Below are 27,799 nucleotides of genomic sequence, written 5' to 3' on the forward strand. Positions count from 1 at the left end.
AATTTTGGTCCAAAGATTACGTTCCAGTAATGTTATCGTTTCGTTGCACAGTATTTTGCACACGCTATAAATCGATGGATATTCAACATAATTCTCGACACGTCATTCTTTCTGTGAGCACAGTACATAGAAATATCGGTAAATTATTGCAACAATAACATTTTTCAAGTGGAAAATAGGAACTCACGATTATATTCGCGTTACATCGCTGTAACACAACTGTGTTTATCAGCATGCGTGAGTCCATGACATCGACACAACATTAAGGATGTGGCAGGAATCAGCGTATTTGATGTGTAGACTCCGCGGACTGATTACCACTTTAGATCGGGCTCGAGCCGAACGTTGGCAGTAAAAAAAAAAGGAAAGAAAATAACACGTTGGTTTTCATCGAAAATTATGCTGTGCAGCTAGACACCAGAAAAATATCGACCCGCCGTTTCAGCCGACGAACAATAACACGTACAATTTCACTGACGTTTGCATTCTGACGAAAGTCCACTGTTGTTCGTTTCGTCATTTCTGCAATGTGCCCTCTGAATTAATGGCTTTCGGTCACCGATCCGTGGCTAATACGAATTTTATATTCAGTCGGTGCCATGTAAACAACATTCATTTAATTGAATGGCACTGCTTGAATTTCACCTAACTCGACAATAATTGATATTGTGCTTACTTATACGACTGATCGGAAAGTTATCGTGAACATAAAATCAAATTGACTGTTCACATGATCTGAAAAGTATATAATCACTTATATCGAGATCTCAGAAACGTTTTACTGATATGTACAGCGAATGACGTCGTACACGGGTCACGACTTACAACGAGGTCAAGGCTCTACGAAATTTTATCAGCTGATTTTCGATACAAATGTGGTCGTTTCCTAACTTCCCTTCCTGAATTATAAATATAGTTAGTTCTATTGCGTGCCATATCACACCGGTTAACACGAATTTCGAGTCTGGGCTCAAGATGTAAAATTTCGATTTCTTCCACGTAATTAATAAAGGAAAAAATTGATTTATTAGATAAAGTAGCTTTTATAGAAACAAGACTCAAAATTCGTGTTGACAGGTGATTATTTATCATCGTGAAGAACACAAAAGCAAACTTTATGGGTAATAAATGAAGATTTTGGTTATTATTCTATGTATAGAATCAGAATTTATTTATTTAAATATGTACTCAAAAAAAAATAGTTTCTATTTCGTGTATAGATAATGAGAAATGAAAAAAGTCGAGAGGCAAAAGAATCAAAATGCGTTGAAAGTTTTCGGTAGACTTAAAGCGTTTTCAACTGACCACACTTGATGCACAATGACTCCAATTTCTTTAATTTATCAGGATTTGCTATCGTCAAAAGGCAGGAAATCGCACGCAGTGCGCAACAAGTGCATCCAGTCGTAAACATGATTAATATTACATTAAATTCACGCATCACAAGTCATTGAAGTTGGTGGGGTGCACCATTTTTCGTTATAAAAACACATGCGTCGCCGGGCTGGCCATCATTGTATTTAAGTTTCTGAGACACCTTTGACAAAGGCACTTCTCGCCGTACAGGAGCCTAACATGTCAGAAAAAAATACACACGTCACCTGTAGTGAAGGATTGGCATTCCCAAAATCGGGTGACGAGGTGGTGATATCTGGAATTGCCGGGAGATTTCCAGAGTCGGATAACTTGACAATTTTTCGAGAAAATCTTCTCAACAAGGTAGACCTTATCACCGATGATGATCGTCGTTGGAAATCGGGTAGGTGAATCCAATATGGAGCTTGACAATGCAATCGATAAGTCAATCTTCGGGTTCTTATTCGACATACGATAGTTTATATTGATGACTGAAACTCATATCATTAATTGTACGGACGGCTGCAGATAATCCAGATATTCCGCAACGAACTGGGAAAGTGAATAATATTGAAAAGTTCGATGCCGAATTTTTTGAAGTGCACTTCAAAGAAGCTCACACTATGGATCCTGCGGCAAGAATGATATTAGAACATACTTACGAAGCTATCATCGATGCTGGTGTCAATCCTGGCCAACTTCGGGGAACTAATACGGGAGTCTTCGTCGGTGCCTGCTACAGCGAATCAGAAAAATCATGGCTGTATACAGATTTGCAGGTCAGAGCATTATTCAATGTTCGATTATAAAGTTCATGAAAATTAATGTCTTCCTGGAGCCCCATTGATACTAGTTGAATAGACGTACTCCACAGGATTCCTATTCCCCTACCCTCATATATGACATTAAATGTTGTATGCCCAATGAGTTACTTATACTCTTGCTTAGAAGATCTCTGCGACTGTTTAGGCAAACGGATTGGGTATACCGGGTTGCTGTCGTGCCATGATGGCGAATCGAATCTCTTATTGGTTGGGATGTACAGGGCCGAGCTACACTGTGGACACCGCGTGCAGTTCTAGTTTGTTTGCCATGGATCATGCGTACAGAGCAATTAGAACTGGAGAATGTCAAGATGCCATTGTTGTTGGATGTCATTTGTGCCTACATCCACATTTATCACAGCAGTTTTTTCTCCTTGGTATGAATTTGTGGTTAATATGAATGACATGTATTCATGCGTCTTTCCATTCAAAAATATAAATCAAGACGGTCACATAAAAAATATGAAAATCAAATTTCATCAATGGAATCTGTCCAGTGAAAATTATTCTGGAATTCGAAAAAAAGAGCAGACTACAAATATATCAATACAAATTGACAACGTTTGTAATTGTCGATCCACAACAAGATTTCTACGGGTGAAAATATCAGAAATGAGGCAGTTGCCAAAAAATAAACCCAGATATATTACAAATATACACGTGACAAATGTTAATGAACATAAGATGAAATGTTTTCAAGCATTATGGTCATACCGATAATGAATGCACAAGATTGTTAATCTTCATATTTCTTCTCTGAGGAATTATACCGTACTCGCGCATTCTTAGACAAAATAAGACCGTCAGACACTTTGGGGCCTTTTTGCACAAATTTCTAACAAGAAGCAATCATAAATACATTTTCTTGTAGTTACTGTTTGAACGGTTTGATTCCTTATAGCCGAATCAGAAAGAGAGAGAGAAATCTTACTGCCTGATGAAATATTTTTCCTTTGTATTTATGACTATGTATATAATACAATCCTGCGGTCAAACTGTTCTTGGCACAGTAGAGACGCAGATTAATTATTTTTAGCTATTCGTCAGGATTGCGAAGTAACGATACTTCATCGATGATAAAATATGTATTCTTCAACTACGTACATTTCTTTATCAGGCGTACTTTCCGCCGATGGCAGGTGCAAGTCATTCGATAATGAGGGAAACGGCTACTGTCGTAGTGAAGCGGTATGTACAATTTATCTTCAGAAATCGAAGGACGCAAGACGAATTTATGCACATGTTGTTTATACAAAAACAAATTGTGACGGTTACAAGGAAGAAGGAATTACTTTTCCGTCAAGCAGAATGCAGCGTGTTCTTCTCGAACAATTTTATGAAGAATGCAAGATTTCACCATCCAATTTGGCTTTCTTAGAAGCGCACGGTACTGGAACCAAAGTAGGAGACCCTGCCGAAGTAAACGCTATTGAGAAGGTATTCTGCCCTGGACGGACCACTCCACTTCAAATTGGTTCTATCAAGTCTAATGTGGGGCACTCCGAACCAGCAAGTGGCCTTTGTTCTGTCGCCAAGGTATATGATACTTAAAGGATGAATCGTTCACTAATGTGTTTCTATGTAAGATTTGAAAATTCCAAGATGTCCAGTATGTTAAACATACATCGATCCATTTCAAGATACACTAAAGTATCATCGTTTTTCACCAGATAAATCAATACACTTTCAAAACTTTTATTATCAGCTACTACGTATTGCTCAATGTCTAATAATAACAGATAAATTCTTATTAAAAGATTATCCTCGCGATGGAGAGTGGAATCATCCCGCCAAATATAAATTATAATCGTCCCCGCGAAGAAATCGAAGCATTGATGACTGGTCGCATCCAAGTTATAACCGAACCGACGCCATGGAAGGGCGGTTACGTTGGTATAAACTCTTTTGGCTTTGGTGGTGGAAACGCACACGTTCTGCTGAAATCAAATCCGAAAGAGAAGGTCAATAATGGTGCACCTAATGACGACATGCCGAGACTCGTTGTTGTATCTGGACGGACGGAAAAAGCTGTTACAACTTTGTTGAATGATGTACGTACTAATGAAACTATCTATATCCTATAGAACATTGCTGATTGAGGTGATACATAGATGTATACCGCATATTGAACCGTATTTACTTGCGAGTACATCATATTTTCATTCTTTTTCCATCTTTTATCGTAACACTGCGTCTAGAAGAATTCATGGGCCACATGAACCAACGTTTTATCAAGATATGCGATTCGGAACACCTTTCTAAGAATTTTTATTCGTTGATACTATACATTATTTCGTAACTACAATATTGATTTGATTATAAAAGACTCCGACATTTCAGTTAGCAGTTGCAATTTATACTAGTAAATTTATCCTTCGGCAAAGGGAATATTTAAAAGCCGTTCAGCCTTGCACAGTGACTACAACTGCGTAGCGTGAATGATTATAGCTTGAAAGCAGACCAGTGGATGTGGAATATATCGGTCTCTTTCACAACATACATGCCGAAAAGATTTCTGGTCATTTATACCGAGGTCATACTATACTGCCAGCCCGTGGCATCGCACAGAACAACATGCGAGATGTGCGATATTACTCTGGTGAAAAGTCACCGATATGGTTCGTGTTCTCTGGAATGGGATGTGAATGGGTTGGGATCGGTAAGTGCAATATTTTTTTGTGATTCTCGCGTAACCGACAGATCAATCAATTAGCCGACATGCTTCTCGTTCAGGGATTCAAATTTATGATAATTTTAGTACCAGAACAAATTATATAAGAATGCATGCTGATTTATTTATGGTTGCATTGAACAGGTGAAAGTTGGATGAAAATTCCGGTATTTGCGGCGGCCATCCGAAAGTGTGACGCCACTCTCAAGCCTCACGGTGTTGATATTATCCGAATTTTGACCAACAAAGATCCAAAAACGTTTGATAATATTATCAACTCGCGTGTTGGCACTGCAGCAATTCAGGTATAGTAGTTTTGATGAGCCATGTTTAAATCGACAAAGCAGAAAGATCGTGATACCTCCAGTAATATTCAATCATGACATTGTTACGTTGATTTCAATATTTAATCGCTTGGCTTTGTTTATGAGTGTGTGCTTCCATTCACTTATAGATTGGTCTATTAGACGTACTGTCATCGATAGGAGTTATACCAGATCATCTTACTAGCCACCTAGCGGGAGAGTTAGGCTGTGCGTACGCTGATGGTTGTTTGACCGCGGAACAGACAATCTTAGCAGCATACTTTGGTGGTTTGGTCTTGGCAGAATCTGCAGCAGTTTGTCAAAGCCTGGCAGCTGTGAAACTGAATGCCATAAAACTGCGGAATATTTGTCCACCTGATGTACATATCGATTGCTCTAATGGTTCAAAAAATTCTATAATCAGTGGACCCAACGACTCGGTGACGAAATTCATTGCGAAATTACGGGTAAATTACAATATCTTGTGAAACTCTAAAATTATCCACATCACAGACTAAGACTCTCATTCTCAGTGAATAGTATCTGTTAATCAGTGAAATAATTAAAGACATAAGGAAGATGGTTATTTTAGTAATCGTCATTTCGTTACAGGCTGATAACATTTGTGTCAGAGGCGAAGCTCGCAGCAGCACGATATACCAAACTAGTGAAGTGGAAGCAGTGCGCCGAAAATTATTAGCTCATTTGAGAAAGATCATTCCGGACCCAAAACCTCGTAGCCAGAAATGGCTGATTAACACCATCGCACAGAGTAACCCGAAAGACAGTTCAAACTGCTTATTTTCGGCTGAGTTCTACACAAGCAATTTGTTTACTCGTACTTCGATTGAAGGAATATCCCATATCTTACCGAAGAATGCGGTAACCATTGACATAGCACCACATAATCTGCTTCAAGCCGCTTTACTTGGATCCTCAAGTGACAAATCGACGCATATCGCTTTAACGAACCGTGAAAATGTTGATAACGTTGACGTCTTACTTGATGCTATTGGAAAAATGTACGAAATTGGATTATCTCCCAAATTGAGTGAATTATATCCCGATGTTCAATATCCAGTTAGTCGAGGAACTCCCATGATTTCTCCACTGATACGTTGGCAACACTCGGAAGACTGGTACGTAGTTCGTTTGCAGAAACAAGACAGACTCAAAACTGGGAACAGAATTATTGACGTCAACCTGGCTGATGAGGAGTTTGAGTGGATGTCAGGACACGTTATCGATGGAAGAAACTTGGTTCCTGCAACTGGCTACCTAGCACTAATTTGGCAAACTGTGGCAATGATGCAAGGAGATCAGTATATGAAAGTCTCGGTAGTTTTTGAAAACGTAAGATTTCACCGAGCTACTACAATCCCAAAAGATAGTGCCATTAGGCTGCAACTGATGATTCACAAAGGTCAGATTGATTCTTGCGTAGCAGTAGTCGTTGCATGTAAAAAATAGATGTCATTCACAAATATCGAAACATGTGATAACACAGGTTTATCTACACATAGGGTCAGGCAGATTTGAAGTTTCCGAAGGTGATACCAGTGTTGTGACTGGCTTTATTCGAGTAGTTTCAAACCCACATCAAGAATGCGTCAAAACTGATGTTCTTGTGATGAAAGAGGAAAAGTTTCATCTAACTAGTAGAGATATCTACAAGGAGTTGCGCCTCAGAGGCTATCAGTATTCAGGAATGTGTCGGAGTCTCACTGGAGCATCCTTAAAAGGAAACAGGGGTCGGATAGCCTGGCACAAGAACTGGGCAGCTTTTATGGACAACATGCTCCAAATGCAAATCCTTTCAATTGACACCCGAGGACTAGTCGTTCCTACGGGTATTCAAAAACTAGTAATAGACACAAAGATGCATATACAACATCTGAATTCAATGCCTGAAGACAACAAAGGTAGGACTTATACTTCCGATAAGAAGCGTGTTGAGAATATTTTTCGCAATCATTTTATCGAATTATTATCCCCAAATGACGATTTTTGTTTACTTTTTTCTTAGAATTCACAGTAGAGGCTTACAAAGATTTGGACATCATTGTATCTGGTGGAATAGAAATACGAGGACTAAGGGCCAGTGCCATAGCTCGCAGAAGGCCAGCCGCAGATCCTGTTGTCGAAAAACATGCGTTTGTAGCGCATCGCGACCGAGCTAAGACGGAAATGGAAGTGATTACTTGCATCGCTACACAGATAGCTCTTGAAAACCATTTTGGTATCAAAATAAAAACAGTCGAACTGATAGATGACGTTTATGACGTATCTGCTGAAAATTTGATATCTCCTTTGATACAAAAAGTTTTAAATAACTTACCTTTACTTCAAGCGGACTTGAACGTCTTCGCACCACTGCACAAGTTTTCTGATGATGCCTTAACTTCGGATATCAAAATTTCTTGCCCAAAAAAATTGTCCACTGAACTAAATGCTGCTCTCATTGTCACCCACGGACTTCTTTCAGATAGAAGTCCAAAAATGCTGAAACAAATTCATACAGCAATGAGAGATGGAAGCTTTATGCTGGCTAGAGAGTCGCTAGACAGTAATATTGGCGTTATTCGAAATACGGTGCATGAATACTTCCACGTCATTCTAGAGAAATGTACATCAAGTGAACTGATGATTTTACTTCGTAAAAAAGAACAGCGGACAGGATTCACTACCGTTGTCAGAGTCAGCAGTGATGAATTCACCTGGCTTGAAAAGCTACAGGCTGCGTTGAAGGTAGAAAACAAAAGGGCTGGTCGTACCTCTGAACGAATACTACTTGTCAGCGAGGGAGATTTGCAGAGTGGACTTATGGGATTAGTCAATTGTTTGCGAAGAGAACCAGGTGGTAAAATCATTCAAGGTTTGTTAATTCAAGACTTGGAAGCTCCGGAATTCTCTCTAGAAAATTCATTCTATTCCGAACAATTGGATTTGGGTTTAGCCCTGAATGTTCTGCGCCCTGGGGAACTGTGGGGGTCTTATCGGTTTTTCCCCATGGAACCGTTGATATCAAAACCCGTCTATCACGCCAGCCTCAGCCAGACTACGCGTGGCGATTTACGCTCAGTCCAATGGATCGAAGGTATGATTCAGCCCAGTAACCAAAACACGGACATCGTTCAAGTGCATTATTCGTCGATAAACTTTCGCGATGTTATGCTACTCACTGGGAAACTAGCACCTGAGGTTCTCACTAGCGAAAGGATGTTACAAGACCACGTATATGGATTGGAATTTTCCGGAAGAGATATAAACGGTCGCGCCGTTATGGGATTGACTGAAGCTGGAGCTTTCGCAAATCTGTGTGTGTGCGACAAAGACCTTCTTTGGCCCATTCCAGATAACTGGAGTTTGGAAGATGCAGCTACGGTTCCAGTTGTTTATGCAACAGCCTACCATGCGCTCATGTTAAGCGGTAAGATGGTAAAGACGGATAAGGTGTTGATACACGCCGGAAGTGGTGGGGTCGGACAGGCAGCCATAGCGCTGGCACTTCACAAGGGCTGTGAAGTTTTCACAACTGTCGGTACGCCAAGAAAACGAGAATTTATCAAAAACCAGTTCCCGCAAATCGATGACGAACATATTGGGAATTCACGAGACACAAGTTTCGAGCAATTGGTTTTGCGGAAAACGCAAGGACAAGGAGTGGATATCGTACTAAATTCTTTAGCAGAGGAAAAGTTACAAGCGTCCGTTCGTTGTTTAGCAACAGGCGGAAGATTTCTGGAAATCGGAAAATTTGATCTTGCGGCCAACAATCCTCTTGGCATGGAAGCTTTTCTAAAGGGTATTAGTTTTCATGGAATCCTCTTGGATAATTTATTTAATGGTTGTCCCGATGAGAAAAAGATAATATGGGCCATGCTGACTGAGGGCATGAAGGATGGCGCTGTAAAACCACTAGTCCGGACCGTGTTTCCAATGAACCAGGTTGAGACAGCGCTTAGATATATGGCAGGCGGAAAACATATTGGCAAGGTCTGTTAATTACTTTTTTATATTAGTTCAAAGAATCTAGTGCCATTAGAAATGATCAGTTTTTGCTTTAAACAATCAAGCCTCACTAAAAAACAATTATGTGCATAATATCATATCATACATCATACATTATATCATATCATACATTATACATCATATCATATCATGCATCATACATCATACATCATACATCATCATACATAGTATCAAAGTTCGAAACCATAGTTTGGATGTCGGATGTTCAGAAAGTGACGTCACCAATTCAAAATCAGCTAGCCGAATTCCTCAGTCGGGAAACAACCGCGCAGTAGAGCGGACGTATGAGAGTCGCGCTCCGCAAATTTCGAGTACCGGGTTCTCAACCTCCCGGATCCCGCGCTTCGGGTCCGCTACGTATTTCGAGTACCGGGTTCTCAACCTCCCGGATCCCGCGCTTCGGGTCCGCTACCTGGTGAAACTCGTCTTCCAGGACGAGCGCTCCGTAGTTCCTACGCTTCAGGTCCACTACCTGGTGAAACTCGACCTCCAGGACAAGCGCTCCGTAGTTTTGGCTGTCCAGGTCCTTTACCTTGTGGATTTCGACCTCCAGGACTAGCGTTCCGTAGTTACGGCACTTGAGGTCCGCTACTTGATGAAACTCGACTTCGATCGAATTAAGCAACGGTTCACTGAAATTCATACGACTTAAATCAAATTTCACACGGTGACATACAATTTTGAGATTACGCAATAAGATTGCGTTGTTTGCACCAAGTCATTCGAAATTTAAGGAAAAATTATCCGAGACTTCTAACATAGTTCGACAGATTTTAGTCATGAATGGTGATTACTTCTGAAACCTGAATCTGAAAACTGTAGTTCAATTTTATATGTAACGTTCAATAAGCTTCGTTGTCTTAATTTTGATAAAAAAAAGTCTATACTGAAACACTTATTTCACTTACCTGATTAAAATTTTCGTGTAGAGTTCGCGGATTTCAAAGTCCGTATGAACTTATGCAAATTTTGCTCAATCGCATACGATTCTACTCGAGCTCGTAATAATTAACACTAATTTCACTTTGAATGAGAAAATTTGCACGACCTCCGCACGCTTTAGTGATAATTTTTCATAAATGGTTCTGGATTCGAATTGGATGAAAAAAGTTGCGGATTTACCATAAAAAAGTGTAAAATCGTATAAGAATTATTGATGATCTGGAGAGTGTGTAGGATACTGTTCTAGAATTTATATGAAAGTCTTATGGCGCTTTCAAAATCTTCAATGTAATTGTAATTACGAAGCAAGATAGGAAGTTCACCATTCGATATTCTTCTAGGTGATAATCAAAATTCGTGACCAAGACGAAGGATCTCAGTCTCTTCTACCTCTGGCTCTTCCTCGTTACTACTGCTCGGATGATGGCAGTTATCTGATTCTTGGTGGTCTGGGTGGTTTCGGCCTTGAGCTAGCCGATTGGCTCGTACTTCGTGGAGCAAAGAAACTCGTCTTCACATCTCGAAAAGGAGTCAGTTCTGGATATCAACGTATGAGAATTAACCTTTGGCAAAAGTACGGAGTAAAGGTCGTCATCTTAGTGGGAAAAGATGCCTCGACACACGAGGGATGCGAAGCTATTTTGAAAGAAGCAGCGTCACTTGGACCGGTTCACGCAATTTTCAACTTGGCTGTTGTACTTAAAGACGCCCTTTACGAAAATCAGACAGTGGAATCATTCGAAGAATCTTTCAGAGTCAAGGCTTGGGCTACAAGGCAGATGGATCAATTATCGAGAACGTTGTGCCCGCAACTCAGGCAATTCGTAGTATTTTCATCGGTATCTTGCGGCAGAGGTAATGCGGGTCAAACGAACTACGGAATGGCCAACTCCATTATGGAAAGAATATGCGAAAACCGAGTAGCAGAGAAGTTGCCTGGCTTGGCCGTACAATGGGGAGCCATCGGTGATGTCGGACTCGTTGCTGAAATGCAGGAAGATAACAAGGAAATTATTATCGGCGGTACCCTGCAACAAAGAATATTGTCTTGTCTGCAAGAACTCGATGGTTTTTTGAATCAAGATTCTCCTGTAGTGTCGAGTATGGTAGTTGCTGAGAAAAAGTTTGGTGGCGCTAAGGCAGACATTCTTGCCACAGTCGTAGAAATAATGGGTATGAGATTTTTTTCTTAGCTATGATATTGTGCCTTCGATTTTAAAAAACTTTTTCCGTCAACAACCAAGTACACGGTCAAATTTTTGACCAATCATTTTTTACAGGACTCAAAGACCTCAAAACAGTTAGTCTGCAAACACCGTTGGCTGAACTTGGGATGGATTCAATGATGGCAGTTGAAATTAAACAGACGTTAGAACGTGAATTTGAAGTATTTCTGAACGCGGCGGACATTCGTGGTCTCAATTTTGCAAAATTACAGGAAATGTCTTTGAAAAAGGTGAAGGGAAGCGAGGAAGATAAAGGGTCAGAGTCCAAAACCGATGAGATCTTGACAGGCATGCAAATACTTATCCAAAATCTGGGCACCGTTGAACTGAACAGAAATGTCTGTGTGCCACTAGTAACAAACGGAAAAGAAGGAGAAGAAGTCTTCATCATACCAGGAATTGAAGGAACGTACCCTGTACTACAATCGTTGGCTGTTAAATTAAAATCACGAACAACATGTTTGCAGCTCGGATTGAATTCTTCGAATTTGACGTCTATTGAGAGCTTGGCGGACTATTTAATGCCTGTAAGTGACCTCCGTAAGATTTCACACAAATGAATCAGCGTATGGAGTTTGAACAAGTGTCACCCTGTATTAAATACCTATGAAAACTTTCAGCATTTTCAAGCAAGGTATAAGGGTAGCCACAACTTTGTGATCGCTGGATACTCTTTTGGAACATTAGTGGCCATTGAGCTTGCTAGACGTTTGGAGTCCGAAGGCCTCAGCGGTCGTCTCGTATTGATCGATGGTTCACCTGACCACATGAAGGCACTGTGTAATCAACACCTAATCTTAGATAATGAGGCGGAGTTACAATCTATTTTGTTACTGGAATTGATGGATGCGATCAGTCCATCCATTAGGGCAAAGGTATCGCCAAGGTTTTACTATTAATCGACTTTATTGCTTCGTAAGCGAATCGTTATATGCAACTGTTTGATTTTCGATGAAAATAATAATAAACATCGCTGCCGTCTGGCAAGATATATCGCATATTGCAATCATAATTTTCTATTTACAGCTAGCGGTAGATTTACAAAAGTGCATTACCTGGGAAGAAAAGTTGACAGCGTTCACAAATAATGTACCTGCGGATAAAAATTTGAAATTCACGGTAGAAGAGCAACAGGCCATGTGCTCATCTTTCTACAATCGTATCAAAGCTATCTTGAATTACAACTTTGCAGTATCGCCATGCCTTAATACACCAATAACCTTAATCAGACCTCAGATTCAGTCCGTTCGTACAATATCCGAAGATTACGGGCTGGGATCGGTGAGTTTATTTCACAACTGTGTTCTCGTAAGTTGTACAATTTTGGCAAGAGTACCAGTGCAGTGTATTTAACTTATCGTTGAACCATTTCTGTGCTGAAATGTGCAGATTTACCAATAGCGGGAGAAACATCTCAAAACTTATCGTTGTCCTACTTGCAGATCACTTGCAAGAAAGTTGAAGTATGCTATGCGGCTGGTGACCATGTCACGATGTTGAACGATGACATTTGTGCACACGCTATTGATGTAAATTGCTTCAAAGATAACGCCATATGCGAGTCAAATGAGGCTCTACAATAGAATCAAGACTTCGTTCGCTTGGAACACATGTCTATGGATACAGTGGTTGTAAGTTTGACGCCATGATTACGAATTCTGTAACATACTTGAGCATCTGAATTGTACGTGAATAATGACCAATACGTTACATAGTGATTTCCAAACAATAGTGGTCTCGTTAAATATGCGAAACAAATCGAGTACCGAACACAACCAAGCAATGAACCTTTCTCATTGAGATATCTGGCGCAATTAATTTGTTTGAATGTAAACTAATAGCTGTAGTCTTTAAGACCAATAAAACAGATCTCTTTCAATTTTATTAGATTCATTTGTGGAAAACTCATCCGAATTAATACAGAACAAAATGTGCATGGTATTTTCTAATTTCAAAGCAGTGGAACAAAAAGTCGTTAAACGGATACGTATGATAATTACTTACACGTTTTATTCCCAATCAACAACCGCAGAGAAACAAATTATATTAGTTCACTACACATTGTGCTCGAGTTGTACAGCATAGTATGAGCAACTTAACAGGAATAATATCATGACGCATTCGGGCATCGAATGATTCCCGAATTCTACGATCAGTAAGTTTCTACCATGTCAAAAGTATTGATTCATAATGAGCTTAACAACGATGTTAGAATCACAAGAATAATTTATGAGAAGGTAAGGATGGTCGTAACAAACTATCCAAATATTTTGATAAAATTGTCTCTCCGATATTATTGTTAAATTCGTATGTCATGTATTCTGTTTGTTACGTTGTTTCATATATTCGTTAAGCTTGTCTTTTCTCTGCATGGTCTATATTTTTTCAAGGACTTTTATATTGATTTCTTCAACGTCCGTGTTGCTTAAGAATATAATCAAACAATTCGATATTTTTAAATCTCTTTTGGTTGACTTGGTATTTAGAAAATTGCGAATTGCATTGCATTTTTTTGAATATTGGATATATATTCACAAAATAGATTTATTAGAATATTTACTTGTAATTTTTAATCAGGCATGGAACACCGCAACCCAATGGCAAAATTCGTATGCAATCAAAGAAAATAAAGAAAATAGAAATATGTTTGAAAAAACCTGCGAAAAGTAAAGAAGACCTCCACATGCAATAAGACTCGGAGAACGTCACACAATTTGTTACACACGTGGAAATTGCTCTTTAATTTGTAAAAAGAGAATTGTTCTAACCTTTTGAGAAAATGTCCCACGCAACACAGTACTGAATGTAATCAAATAAAGTATTCCATCGCGTGAATGCTGTGCTTAATGAGAGAAGAATACGCATCCATAAGTTACATAGGTTGTTGCATGAAAAAATACGGTTTCAAGCGAGCAGGAATAGATAGATCCATGCATAAATGTATTTTCCTCAAACTAGTCAGTTTCAAACAATTCGAGGTAAAGATTTCCCTTAAATAAAGGTTGACTAAACAATCTATGGAATTTTACCACAAAGTACGAATAAGACTACGAAGGGTGAGTACTTAAGAGACCGAGTGCTGTGAGTTATAAGGATAGATGCTGGAAAAATCAATATTTTCCCCTTATTTTCCTCATTTGATATTTTCATATAACTATAACGATGAATTTGATATCACTGATTTCGTTTCTTTCTCTCGTCATCGTCTGCAATTTCAGATAATGGCGGGTTAACGATTCTTCAGAACATACGTGGGTATTAAGACCGAACACTGTTTCTATCGGGGAATTGAAAAATAATAACTAACCTCAATTGAACGAGGCTAACAAGATTTAATTTTCTTGTTTAGACTGTGGATTTCTGATACACGTGCTGTATTCTTCAGGTGCAAATGACATAGCAACACACTAAAGAAGAATACAAACAACCTTCCGGCCTGGAAGATCCTCGCCAGGTGCGCGGAAATACAGAAAAAAAGGAATATAGAATTTCCAGAAGTCTAATATTCGAATCTAGAATCTAGTATCCCATATTCTACCTGACGAAGGATAAATGTGGAAAAAATTTCATTCATTGTACTTTGTCATCACCAATTTTCCGTCATTGTTGTCATACAAATGTGTTTGTTGAGCGTGAAAAACGACGTGGTATCCATATTTCAAAGAGTATTCATAGTATAATCGTATCCCAGAGGTCAGGTAGCGCAATAAAATAAAACTTCTATTCATTTTATTTCTAATCCATGTTGAAGCCGCAGTCGAGTGACCTTAACACCTTTGCATTAATTCTGCTCTATTTCTGCATTCAGACAATGCCATAAACAAGAATATTTCCATACAAATGAGAATCAGCTGTATGCGCCGGTTAATGACAATTTTCCTTGACAGTGATGAATTCACCTGCATTCAGGAAAAGCAGCTTAATTTAACTAACATTTTTTTCTAACATTCGTGTGGTGCACATTATGTAACGCACCACGGTCTCTCGCTGTTAATATAAGAAGACAACTGTGTCCAGTTGAGAGTAGTCGAATCGCAGTCTCCGAAACATTTGTGACAATAACGCAAGTAGTTTACTGTATTATATGCGCAGTAATATGCCAAGGAAAATGGAAAACGAGCAAGGTGACGCGGTGGTGATATCGGGAATTGCTGGCAGATTTCCAAAGTCCAATAATTTAACGCAATTTCGAGAAAATCTTATGAATAAGGTGGACCTTATCACCGATGATGATCGCCGTTGGAATACAGGTTAATGATCAAAATTCATCACACACGAAGTGTGGTTGCTTAGTGGCATCTGAAACAGTATCATAAAATTAAGCAGCGGGTTAATATCTTCATCTTTGACGCAATCAATGTACTAGTTTGGTAAATTCATAAGACTTTCATAAAATTCTGATCATAAGATTGATGCGTTCTTGTTATTCCACTCACCCATCTACTGTAAGCAATCGTACAGGGGAAGGGAGGGCTAGATGGAAGGTCTAACTTTATGATGTAAAGAAAATAGAACGACATAAGATTGATCTTTATTTTAATCAGCTTGAGAGGGACACACCTACATAATCATATAATTAATAATAATTAATATAAAGTGTAAAATCTTTTACGACTTATGAAGCGAAGACATGAAGAATTCCATCCTGCCCTCAACTTGCAAAATGGAAAGCTTGTACGGGTAAGATGGAATGTATAGGATCACTCTACATTTTGTAATTGGCACAAACGAAACAACCGTCTTCTGTATCGGCACACAGCACATGTCCCTAACGACAACACAATGAACACTGTACCCAGCCCATACCCAGTCTGTAAGTGATTTCACATGTTGTTCGCCGTAAAATAGACAAAACACGTCATCCTGCGAGTGCTGCTCCGGATGTTGCAACACGTCATCGTCTTATCAGTATATTGTTGTGATTTTAGCTTTATCCATCGCCCTTTACATCGTTTCTTCAGTTCAAGAACCTATAATACGATTTCATCTTGCCCTAAAATTCAATTTTCCATCTTGCCGACATGCCCATTGCCAATAATAATATCGACGCTTCAAACATAGTTTAATTTTTTTGGTTATATATCAATTCATACTATGTATCCTTAGGAGGTACTTACTCTAGAAAAAAAACAGTAACATTACTTACCTCGTACAAACAATGACATTGCAAAAATTCAATGTTTTCGAAAAATCCACCGCGAAAAGACTAAACACATGCAAACTTCGCTAATGACGTCAGCCGAATTGAACTTCGTTCATAAATAAAAGATATTCGCGTGCATCTATGTGCGTAGCGACTCAAGCGTCATGTCACGTGGTTTCGTTTTACAGGTAATTTCCATCTTGCCCTCCCTTCCCCTACAGTAATACCGCGATTTACTCCAACTTGCAGTTACGTCATTGGGCACCCCCCCCCCCCCCCCTCCCGCCGCCCACTACCTCCCACACTTCTCCTATGTCCATAATTTACGTATTATTTTGTATTAAAAAAATAAACAGTATTTACTATAGCTTCTTCCTTAGAGTTTTTCTGTGAGGTATATAATTATCTCTGGTGAGTATTTATTACACATGTGCCTTATGCAGTTGTATAAAACGTGCTTCCCGATTAATGTTTTTTTCAACTTACACGGTCAATGTCGGAACGACCCGTGACGTAACTTCGAGGTATTACTTTATCCAATTCATAATTCAACATTCTAAAGCGAATTATGAACGAAACACCGATATAATCTTGCTAGTAGTAATGTCATCGCTTAACTCGACTGGAACTCATCTAAATGATTTTATGGTATTCAGATCATCCAGATATCCCACGACGAGCTGGGAAGATAAACAATATTGAAAAATTTGATGCTCGATTCTTCGGCGTGCACTTTAAAGAAGCCCATTCTATGGATCCTATGGCGAGAATGTTATTGGAACATACTTACGAAGCTATTATTGATGCTGGCGTTCATCCTGGGAAACTTCGTGGCACTAACACCGGAGTCTTCATTGGTAGCTGCTACAGTGATACAGAGATAACATGGGTCTACTCGGATTCACCGGTAAGAATAATAAATAATACTTGCAGATTATCAACGTGACCAAAATTCACATGAATATATTTTAAACAAACTACAATCGAAATATACTAGAAAATATTTCCAACTATCGGGTTAGCATTTTTTATTAAAGTTCAATAAAGTATGAGCAATAACATTTCCTTACAACTAGAATTACTATTGTTCAATGAGTTATGACCACTACTTAGAAGAGCTCTGTCTCTACCTAGGTAAATGGGTTAGGTCTACTGGGTTGCAGTCGCTCCATGATGGCCAATCGGATCTCTCTTTGGTTTGGATTTAAAGGACCTAGCTATGCCGTAGACAGTGCGTGCAGTTCTAGTCTTTTCGCTTTAGACCATGCGTATAAAGCAATTAGAACTGGACAATGTGATGCTGCGATCGTTGGAGGATGTCATTTGTGTCTTCATCCATTTGTGACTCAACAGTATTTTCTTCTTGGTACAAATGATTATTCCTAGACGTTAAAATAGTTAATATACACATATAACTGTATGAGCTATTGTGAAAATAGAAGCCAGTTGTTGTAGTAAAGGGACTGGTTCTTTAATTGAAAGAAATTTTAAACGTGACACTTCAGTAAAAGTTCACGCCTTCTCGGTTAACATGATATTTCAATTTTCAACAAATTTGCTTGAAACGAATATGTTCCTGCATGTTCGAATTGATTTTATTCGGTATGACACAACATATTCATTCAAATCACGTTGATTTGTAACGTACACGTAAATATTTTCTATTGCAATACACTGAGAAGTCTCCTCAACACATACTAATGTTGGCGTGTTACTAGTGATCGCAGAAACAACTTTTCTTATTTCCCATAATCCCTCGTCAGGAACGCTTTCCCCTGATGGAAGGTGCAAAGTATTCGACGCTGAGGGAAACGGATACTGTCGTAGTGAAGCGGTGTCCACGATTTATCTTCAGAAATCGAAGGATGCCAAACGTATCTACGCGCAGGTTGTTCACGTAAAAACAAATTGCGACGGTTACAAGGAAGAGGGCATTACCTATCCGTCGATTAGAATGCAACGTATCTTATTGGAACAATGTTACGAAGAGTGCAAAGTTTCGCCATCTGATCTGGCTTTCTTAGAGGCACATGGTACTGGAACCAAAGTAGGTGATCCTGTGGAAGTTAGTGCAGTGGAGAAGGTATTCTGCCCAGGACGAAACACCCCGCTTAGAATTGGCTCAGTTAAATCAAACTTGGGTCATTCAGAACCAGACAGTGGTCTTTGTTCCATCGCTAAGGTATGTCGTAGTCAGAGATTCTCCTACTAGATGAAGTATTCAAAGATCTGTAGACGATGTTTTAGATTATTTCCGTTATTTCATTAATGCTATGCCAATCATTACTTGAGAACATATTGACGGGAGATTGAATTAACAATAAGTAAATGTAACTCTTGTCTCTGTTCGAGGCGGCATGTGTTAAAAATAAATGTTTATCCCGTTAAGTTTGAGTCGTCAGTCCTTATGGATCTCGTTCAATGTTATAACTGGCGTTAGAGGATTGATGAACTTTCCTAACAGGGTTCGTAGATATAATAAACAGAAACGAATAATTGAAACTCTATATCGATGGCTACGTGTTAATTTTGAGTCGTCACTCCGATAATTGATGTTACTTGCAAAACGGATACTGAACTACTGAAAGTTTTTGCAGCCGCACGCGTCACTAACACCACACGTATATGTGTGAATTTATATATAAGACGTCCAGATTCTAACACGTAACTAATTTCATTAGTGACCCTCATAGCTCCTTATTTATCATTAAAGAAATGATCGTTATTAACGAAATTTAATTTAATAAGGTTATAATTGCAATGGAGAGTGGAATCATTCCACCAAATATACATTATAATCGTCCTCGTGAAGATATCAAAGCTTTAACAACTGGTCGCATCCAAGTAATTACCGAACCAACGCCATGGAACGGTGGTTACGTTGGTGTAAGCTCTTTTGGTTTTGGAGGTTGTAACGCACACGTTTTGCTGAAATCAAATCCGAAAGAGAAGGTCAATAATGGTGTACCTAATGACGACATGCCGAGACTCGTTGTCGTATCTGGATGCACCGAGGAAGCTGTTACAACTTTGTTGGACGACGTATGTACGGTTGCAACTATTCATACGATACCTGATCATTACAAATTCTTGACCTTAAGTTCTCTTGACAAGCAAGATTCCGTCAGAAGTGAATCTGTGAAAATATATCACTGGAACTAAAATGACCGTTATAATTATCGACGAGGTTATTACCATAATTGGAAAAAATCTTGACTTATTCTAAGTACGTTAGATCACTGGATTCAATGCACAAACATGGCATTATTATAGCTTGGAATCAGACCAGTGGACGTGGAGTACGTTAACCTATTTCATAATATATTCACTGAAGAGATTCCAGGACATTTTTACCGTGGATATACCGTATTGCCACCACGAGGTATATCGGAAAACATCAAACGAAGTGTGCAGTATTACTCAAGTGAGAAACGGCCGATATGGTTTGTATTCTCTGGAATGGGATCTCAGTGGATTGGGATCGGTAAGTATGAACAGACCACTGTCTAAATTTGATAAATGTGATAAATATGCTGATAGCAAATCACTTGATAGATTAATCAAAAGCACAATTGTCCTGGGATGACTCATTATTTTCACAATTTTACCATTGTTCACAAATACTTTTGGTACTAAACAAAACAGTAATACGAGCAGATGTTCTTAGAATTTTTTTACGTTCGACAGGTGAAAATTTGCTGATGATCCCAGCATTTGCCAAGACAGTTCGAAAGTGTGACAAAGTTCTCAAACCTCATGGTGTGGACATTGTCAGTATTTTGACTAACAAGGATCCGAAATCATTCGATAACATTATCAGCTCACGTGTTGGTATTACTACAATACAGGTAAATGATTAATGAACGTTTGTGAATAAACTAACGGTGGAACAGTGGTACTACTTGCTACGACTCATCAATAGATTTTACTTGCAATCTCGTTTTGTTGATTCACAGATTGGCTTCGTAGACGTATTGTCATCTATCGGTATCGTACCAGACAAAGTTACTGGATATCTATTTGGAGAGTTAGGCTGCGCCTACGCTGATGGCTGCTTGACCGCGGAACAGGCGGTCTTAGCAGCATATTTTGAAGGTTTAATTATGGCGGAAAATTATACGGCTTATGGAACCACGGCAGTTGTAGGGATTGATACTGTGAAATTGTCGAGCTTGTGTCCACCTGATATAAACATCGTTTGCCGTAATGGTCCTGAAAGCTCAATAATTAGCGGGCCAGAGGACTCTATGAGAAAAATTGCAGAAAAATTACAGGTGAGCTACGGAAGCCTGGATAACCTATACGTTGATACAGATCTGATTGTGAATTTGTACTTCAGATTTTTATTATGGTAAAACAATCACATACGTTTACATAGTTGAAAATCACTTTCATTTTTCCAGGCTGGGAATATCTTGGTTGGAAATCTACTTCGCAGCAACATTTTCTCTCAAAGCTGTACTACGGAAAGAGCAGGCCTGCAATTGTTAGATTATGTTCAAAAAGTAATTCCAGACCCGAAACCTCGCAGGCAGAAATGGTTGTCTGCCCCTGATGCAAGTAGAAAATCAAAAAGTACTTCAGTTTGGCATTTCACAGACATATACCATACAAGTAAACTTCTCGAGCCCGCTACCGTTGAAGATGTATCCTGTTTCTTGCCGAATAATGCAATCACCATTGAAATAGCACCGGTTAATTTTCTGGATGCCTCTTTGCGAGATTGTGGGAATCAGCTTGTTACCAACATTAGTTTACTTAAATACGAAAATGGTATCGACGTGGAAGATTTTCTAAGCGCTATCGGAAGAATGTATGAAATCGGATTATCTCCTCAGTTATCCAATTTGTACCCCGATATTCAGTATCCAGTCAGCCGGGGAACTCCGATGATTTCTCCATTGATACGTTGGGAGCACTCAGAAGACTGGTACGTCGCTCGTGTGCCGAAAGAAGAAAAACTTAAAACAGGACGAAGAGTTATTGACATCGACTTCGGCAGTGAGGAATTTGGATGGCTGTTAGGGCACGTCGTTGATGGAAGACACTTGATACCAGGAACTGGCTACTTAATATTAATTTGGCAAACTCTGGCGATGATGGAAGCAAAGAAATACACGGAAATCTCGGTAGTTTTTGAAAATGTGAAGTTCCACCGAGCGACTACGATTTCAAAAGAACATGGCGTTAAGCTGGAAATCATGATCCAAAGAGGTAAGATTATTGAAACATGTTTCATAGCGTCGTTGAATCGATGACAAAATATCATATCTCCCAATTCTAATTCATTAACCAAGTCAAATTAATCAGGATATTTCTAGGTGGCAGCTCAGATGCAGCCAAATAGTCTTGATTAATTTTATTATGGTAAGCTTCGTCGCACGCAGTCCCTGCTGGTCATGTACAATTTGCCCCCAATGTTAAAAGAAAAGACCGAGTTTGCCTCTTTGTTACACAATATACTATTACGGCTTGTCTCCTCTTAGGATCGAACGCGTTTGAAGTTACCGAAGGTGGTACTACCGTCACAACCGGATTCATTCGTGTCGTTCCACACCCGGCTCAAGAACGCATCAAGACTAATTTGTTACCCAATATCGCAGAGGAACTATGTCTAACGAGCAAAGATATTTACAAGGAGTTTAACCTTAGAGGTTACGAGCAAACAGGATTGTTCCAGGGCTTAAAAGAAGCATCTCTGGGAGGAACCAAAGGCCGTATAACGTGGGCAAATAATTGGGTAGCTTTTCTGGATAACATGATGCAACTAAAATTTATTGGAGTCAACAACCGGAGATTCGTTCTTCCAATCAGCATTCGGAAATTAGTGATTGACTGTAAAACACATTTACGTCACCTTGATACAATGCCGGATGCTAATAAAGGTAGGAATCACACTTGAAAAGAATTTTCTAAAGCGTTTCTAAATAATTAGAGATCTAACGTTTCTTTTTTCTAGAATTCTTGGTGCAGTACTACAAGGATTTGGACGCTATTGTGTCTGGTGGAATTGAAATACGCGGCATAGGATCCACCAGCATACCTCGCAGAAAACCAGTTGGGGACCCCGTTATAGAAGAACATACGTTTATAGCGTACCGCGATGGAGCCAAGATGGAACTGACAGTTTTAATAAAAATCGCTCTGCAAATAGCAATTGAAAATAACTTCAGTAACAAAGTGAAAACAGTTGAACTGATAAATAATGTGGATAATATATCCCATGGGGACTTAGCATCTCCTGTGATTCAAGAAGTTTTACGCGATATGCCCTTTATACAAATGGATTTAAATATCATTACGCCCCTCAATAAATTTTCGGATGACGCCTCACTCTCCGGTATTAAAATCATCGAGTCACAGAAATTATCAACTGAATTCGATGCTCTTTTAATTATCATCAATGGACTGTTTACAAGCAAGAGAGCCGAAATGGTGGAAAAAATACAAACAGCCACGAGACCTGGAGGCTTCATTCTGGTTAGAGAGCCACTGAAAACAAACGTTGATAGTATTCGAAATACAATGAGCGAAATCACTGACGTCATTCTCGAGAAACGCACCTCTGACGAACTTGTAATTTTGTTGCGTAAAAGAGTGCAAACATTTGAATTAACTACCGTTATCAAGATCAGGAATGATGAATTCACATGGCTCACTACGCTGCAGGCTGCTCTGAAGGTAGCAAGCGAAACGAAACAACGTACCCAAAAGCAAATACTTATTTTAAGCGAAGGCGATTTTGAGAGTGGTCTCGTGGGATTGCTAACTTGTCTGCTAAGAGAACCTGGTGGTGAAGTTATAAGAGGGCTATTGATCCAGGATCTGCGGGCTCCCAAATTCTCTTTGGATAATCCATTGTACTCACAGCAACTGAAATTGGGATTGACATTCAACGTTCTACGCCCTGGAAACCTGTGGGGATCTTATCGGTTTCTGTCGCTGAAACCATTGGCGTTGAAACCCGTTTACCATGCTGAAGTAAACCAACATACACATGGTAATTTGAGCACAATTAAATGGATTGAAGGTAGAATTCAACCCAATGCACAACACAGGGACATCGTCAAGATACATTATTCGTCGATAAACTTCCGTGACATTATGCTGGTTACCGGAAAATTAGCCGTCGAAGTGGCCGAAAAAACGAGACAATCGCAAGGATCTGCAATTGGATTCGAATTCTCCGGACGAGATTTAAACGGTCGCGCAGTTATGGGAATGATCGAGACTGGGGCTATGTCAAATTTGTGTGTCTGTGACCGGGATCTTCTTTGGTCGGTACCGGATAGCTGGACGTTAGAAGACGCAGCTACGGTGCCTGTTGCTTATGGAACGGCCTATTACGCGCTCATGTTGAGTGGTAAGATGAAGAAAGGAGACAAAGTGTTGATACACGCGGGAACCGGTGGCGTTGGACAGGCAGCGATAACTTTAGCGCTTCATGAAGGTTGCGAAGTCTTCACAACCGTGGGCACACCAGAAAAACGAGTGTTCATCAGAAAACAATTCCCACAAATCGACGACGATCACGTTGGAAATTCTCGAGATACAAGTTTCGAGCAACTGATTCTTCGTAAAACTCGTGGACGAGGCGTGGACATTGTATTAAATTCCTTGGCTGAGGAAAAGTTACAAGCATCTGTTCGTTGCTTGGCACCGGGCGGACGATTTTTGGAGATTGGAAAATTTGACCTTGCAGCAAACAATCCCCTTGGCATGGAAGCTTTTCTAAAGGGCATCAGTTTTCATGGAATTCTTCTCGATAAAATATTCACTGCCTCCTCTGAAACGAAAAAGAAACTGGTGGCAATGGTTGATGACGGAATCAAAACTGGTGCCGTTAAGCCGCTTGTTCGTACTGTATTTCTGATGGACCAAATTGAAACAGCATTCCGGTATATGTCAGCTGGAAAATACATTGGCAAGGTTGATAGTTAACTATACCTACCGTTACAGTTACTCTGGTAAAACTGTGCTTTTTAATCTGCACCGCCGATCGTTTTGGAAGTAATTTCTCGTACGCGGCTATCAATAAATAACATCGTAGGCATAATTACAATATACTCTAGACAGAATTTCGTTTTCAGGTAGTTGTCAAAACTGGTGATGATGATGATGGAACACGTCTTCCTCTTGCACTTCCCCGATACAACTGTTCCGAAAATGGCAGCTATCTTATTCTTGGTGGCCTTGGTTGCTTTGGTCTAGAGCTTGCAGATTGGCTCGTACTTCGTGGAGCCAAAAAATTAGTCCTCACGTCCCGAAAAGGAATCGGTACTGGGTATCAACGAATGCGCTTTCACATTTGGAAAAACTACGGAGTCAAAATTGTCGTTGTAGTAGGAAAGGATGCCTCAATTCCCGAGGATTGTGAGGCCATTTTAAAAAAAGCGACAGCACTTGGACCAGTTCACGCTATCTTCAACTTGGCTGTAGTATTGAAGGATGCTCTTTTCGAAAATCAAACGGTGGAGTCATTCAAGGAACCTTTCGTAGCTAAAGCTAGGGCCACGGAGCAGTTGGATAAATTATCAAGGACGTTATGCCCGCAACTGAAACAATTTGTAGTGTTTTCATCGGTTTCTTGTGGCAGAGGTACTGCAGGACAAACGAACTACGCAATGGCCAATTCGGTCATGGAAAGAATATGCGAGAGAAGATCAGCAGAGAACTTACCTGGATTAGCCATTCAATGGGGAGCGATCGGTGACGTCGGAATAGCCGCAGAAATGGGTGAAAATTATAAAGAATTAGTTACTGGCGGTACTCTACCACAGAGAATTGATTCTTGTCTGCAAGAGCTTGACGGCTTCTTACAACAAAAGAGCCCAATAGTATCCAGTATGGTGGTTGCTAAGAAAACGGCTCTTACTAACGGAGCTGAACATATTGTCGATGCGATCGCAAATATAATGGGTACAGAAACAGGATTTCAATTTCGTTGTTTGACTTTCAGTAAAAGCTACAAAAAAAATTCATTTGCAATAACTACTCATACGTTCAATTTGTTGGGAAATTTTTCTGCACGTTTAATGCGAATCATCCTAAACTTGAAAACGTGTGTTCGTTATCAAAGTTGACAGTATTCTTCCTTCCTAAAGTGTACATAATTCTTTATCTATATAGGACTCAAGAACATGAATAGCATGTGTGTACATACACCATTGCCAGAACTAGGAATGGACTCTATAATGGCAGTTGAAATCAAATATACATTGGAGCATGAATTCAATATTTTCTTGACCACATCGGAAATCCGTCATCTGAATTTTGCGAAACTCCAAGATATGTCTCAGCGAGACAGCAAAAAATATGGAAATCGGAAAAAGTCACCGCAGCAACTAGACGATTCTGCCAGCATATTCCAACTCCTTAATATTTTAACAGTTGAGGGGATGTCGAAAAATGTTTGTGTGCCTCTGATGACTACAGCTGAGGATGCAAGACAAGTCTTCATATTACCAGGAATCGAAGGTGCATGTACGATATTTAAGGCAATAGCTGGCAAACTGAAATCGGCAAACACCGCCTGTTTACAATACGGACCATCTTCCCTGAACACAACATCGATAGATGAGATGGCCGACTATTTGATTCCCGTAAGAGCAATTCACGTAATCTTTCAATCTTTTAACAAATTACGGCTATAATACTGTTAACTAATTGTATCATGCACTTAAAAATTATATCTCATAATCCACTGTAGTATGTCAAAGCACGAAGCATGGACCGCAAGAAGTTTCTATTAGTTGGGTATTCCTATGGAAGTATAGTGTCTATCGAGCTTGCAAGACGTTTGGAAAATGAGGGTTTCACTGGTCGCCTTGTGATGCTCGACGGCTCACCTGACTACGTCAAAACATTCTTGTCATCCTTGACGACAAAGTCTGAAGACGAGCTGCAAACTTTCGTGTTTTTGAAGATTATGGATGCGGTGGCATCATTCGCAGTTTCAAAGGTGAACGGGCTTCGTTATGATAATTATTGCCAATCAATTTCTATAAAGTTAATGAATATCTCAAACGAGACGTCAACAAAGATGAATTGTTCCTGAATAATATTAATTACTCGCAGTACTTGTACTACGCACATACATTCATTTACACGTTGCCATATGTTGATATGCATCAATTGATTGCCATATTTTGGGGTCAGTCGCTCATATCTTTATACGTGAATTTTAGGATAAATTGAAAATTTTGTCTACGGATTTGTGCGCAACAATAAGAATTAACATTTCGCTGTTTCAGCTTACCACTGAGTTATTTAGCTGCCGTGACTGGGAGGAGAAAATAGCAGCGTTCACAAGAAATATGCCAAAAAATAATTTATTGAATTTTACACCGGAGGATCAAAACACCTTGTGCTTAGGTTTTTATCGTCGCATAAAGGCCCTCCTGGACTATGACTGTTCAAACCTACTACCAATCAAGTCTCCGGTAACCTTAGTCAGAACTAGAGCTTCAAGCATTTTGTTCGATACAGAAGACTATGGTCTGAAACGCGTAAGTTTTCGTTTCAATACTTGGGAATAATTAACGCAAATGCTATACGAGCCGAGGTACGATATTGTTGTACCTTGAGCACCAATTATAAGTAAAAATCACATTCATCGGTACAAATTAAAAACCGTACGGATAGTGATTGGTGTGAATTGGCTTCGGAAGTTTATTTCTTAGAATAGCATGATTGCATCAAATCACAATATAAATAATTACGCTGGAAAGTTCTTTAAAATTGAATTACCTCTGTTTCGCAGCTTACGCAAAATAAGATGAAAATATACTATGCGGAAGGAGATCACATCACGATGCTGAATGACGATATTTGTGCGGCGGCAATTAACGAGGAACTCGCCCTAAATGTTATACCTGATTCAAAGTGAGGGGTATAAAAAACTGCGTATATCTCGAAAACCATCTCTACATAACAGCACGACATGTAACTTTGCGCACTATGAAAAAGTCAGGATAATTTAATCGAATAAAAGAGTTTATCTAAGTCTAAGAGTTACATTGACTATTTGCATCTACAACCTTGTATCAATTGAATGTATGAATATGGTATAAATGTATGTGTTATGAGCTGGATTGACTCTGACTAATATTTATTCGCGGAAGAATCGACTTGCCACAATAATTTGACGCTCGTACTAAGGCAAAGTTCTTGAACACGGCTTACCTGATATGAACGCGAAGTTTTCCTCTTCTTGGTAGAACATGTATTGAGAGAAGATGAGGTTTTGAAACAAAAGTTGTCACTTACTGTTAGTTGATCTTGACGATTCAGGTTATAGG

The 27,799-nt window shown here is 39.4% G+C and overlaps 2 protein-coding genes across 10 annotated transcripts; both read left to right on the forward strand.

Moving 5' to 3' along the window:
• The first annotated feature begins 1,403 nt into the window (after window positions 1-1,403).
• Window positions 1,404-15,095, forward strand: LOC107223942 (fatty acid synthase). 7 transcript variants are annotated; one of them, XM_046733533.1, is made up of 17 exons: window positions 1,433-1,759; window positions 1,885-2,135; window positions 2,326-2,557; window positions 3,298-3,716; window positions 3,938-4,231; window positions 4,629-4,839; window positions 4,996-5,156; window positions 5,306-5,623; window positions 5,769-6,579; window positions 6,680-7,078; window positions 7,183-9,152; window positions 10,472-11,303; window positions 11,411-11,883; window positions 11,977-12,231; window positions 12,383-12,637; window positions 12,799-12,987; window positions 14,706-15,095. In XM_046733533.1, exons 1-16 carry the CDS (start codon window positions 1,576-1,578, stop codon window positions 12,937-12,939), a joined length of 7,206 nt encoding a protein of 2,401 aa, XP_046589489.1. In that variant the 5' UTR covers window positions 1,433-1,575; the 3' UTR covers window positions 12,940-12,987; window positions 14,706-15,095. The 7 variants fall into 7 exon arrangements, with proteins under 7 accessions (XP_046589492.1, XP_046589489.1, XP_046589490.1 ...); XM_046733534.1 differs by lacking the exon at window positions 14,706-15,095 and adding an exon at window positions 13,934-14,563; XM_046733532.1 differs by lacking the exon at window positions 14,706-15,095 and adding an exon at window positions 13,245-13,927.
• Window positions 15,096-15,255: 160 nt separating this feature from the next.
• On the forward strand, window positions 15,256-27,509 carry LOC107223937 (fatty acid synthase). 3 transcript variants are annotated; one of them, XM_015663808.2, is made up of 16 exons: window positions 15,256-15,606; window positions 17,156-17,406; window positions 17,634-17,865; window positions 18,263-18,681; window positions 19,248-19,541; window positions 19,773-19,983; window positions 20,187-20,347; window positions 20,456-20,773; window positions 20,903-21,713; window positions 21,986-22,384; window positions 22,459-24,428; window positions 24,590-25,418; window positions 25,629-26,101; window positions 26,209-26,460; window positions 26,753-27,007; window positions 27,262-27,509. In XM_015663808.2, exons 1-16 carry the CDS (start codon window positions 15,441-15,443, stop codon window positions 27,385-27,387), a joined length of 7,167 nt encoding a protein of 2,388 aa, XP_015519294.1. In that variant the 5' UTR covers window positions 15,256-15,440; the 3' UTR covers window positions 27,388-27,509. The 3 variants fall into 3 exon arrangements, with proteins under 3 accessions (XP_015519294.1, XP_046589494.1, XP_046589495.1); XM_046733538.1 differs by lacking the exon at window positions 15,256-15,606 and adding an exon at window positions 16,090-16,169; XM_046733539.1 differs by lacking the exon at window positions 15,256-15,606 and adding an exon at window positions 16,499-16,687.
• Window positions 27,510-27,799: the final 290 nt, after the last annotated feature.

The sequence above is a fragment of the Neodiprion lecontei genome, chromosome 3 (genome assembly GCF_021901455.1).
Source record: "Neodiprion lecontei isolate iyNeoLeco1 chromosome 3, iyNeoLeco1.1, whole genome shotgun sequence".
NCBI lineage: Eukaryota > Metazoa > Arthropoda > Insecta > Hymenoptera > Diprionidae > Neodiprion > Neodiprion lecontei.

Bases quoted from the DNA above. Each gene is read 5' to 3' on its own strand.
- LOC107223942 (XM_046733533.1), top strand. From the start codon at position 1,576: ATGTCAGAAAAAAATACACACGTCACCTGTAGTGAAGGATTGGCATTC. The intron at 5,624-5,768 runs GTAAATTACAAT...ATTTCGTTACAG, and splicing joins AATTCATTGCGAAATTACGG to GCTGATAACATTTGTGTCAG. The intron at 7,079-7,182 runs GTAGGACTTATA...CTTTTTTCTTAG, and splicing joins AATGCCTGAAGACAACAAAG to AATTCACAGTAGAGGCTTAC.
- LOC107223937 (XM_015663808.2), top strand. From the start codon at position 15,441: ATGCGCAGTAATATGCCAAGGAAAATGGAAAACGAGCAAGGTGACGCG. The intron at 20,348-20,455 runs GTAAATGATTAA...GTTGATTCACAG, and splicing joins TTGGTATTACTACAATACAG to ATTGGCTTCGTAGACGTATT. The intron at 22,385-22,458 runs GTAGGAATCACA...TCTTTTTTCTAG, and splicing joins AATGCCGGATGCTAATAAAG to AATTCTTGGTGCAGTACTAC.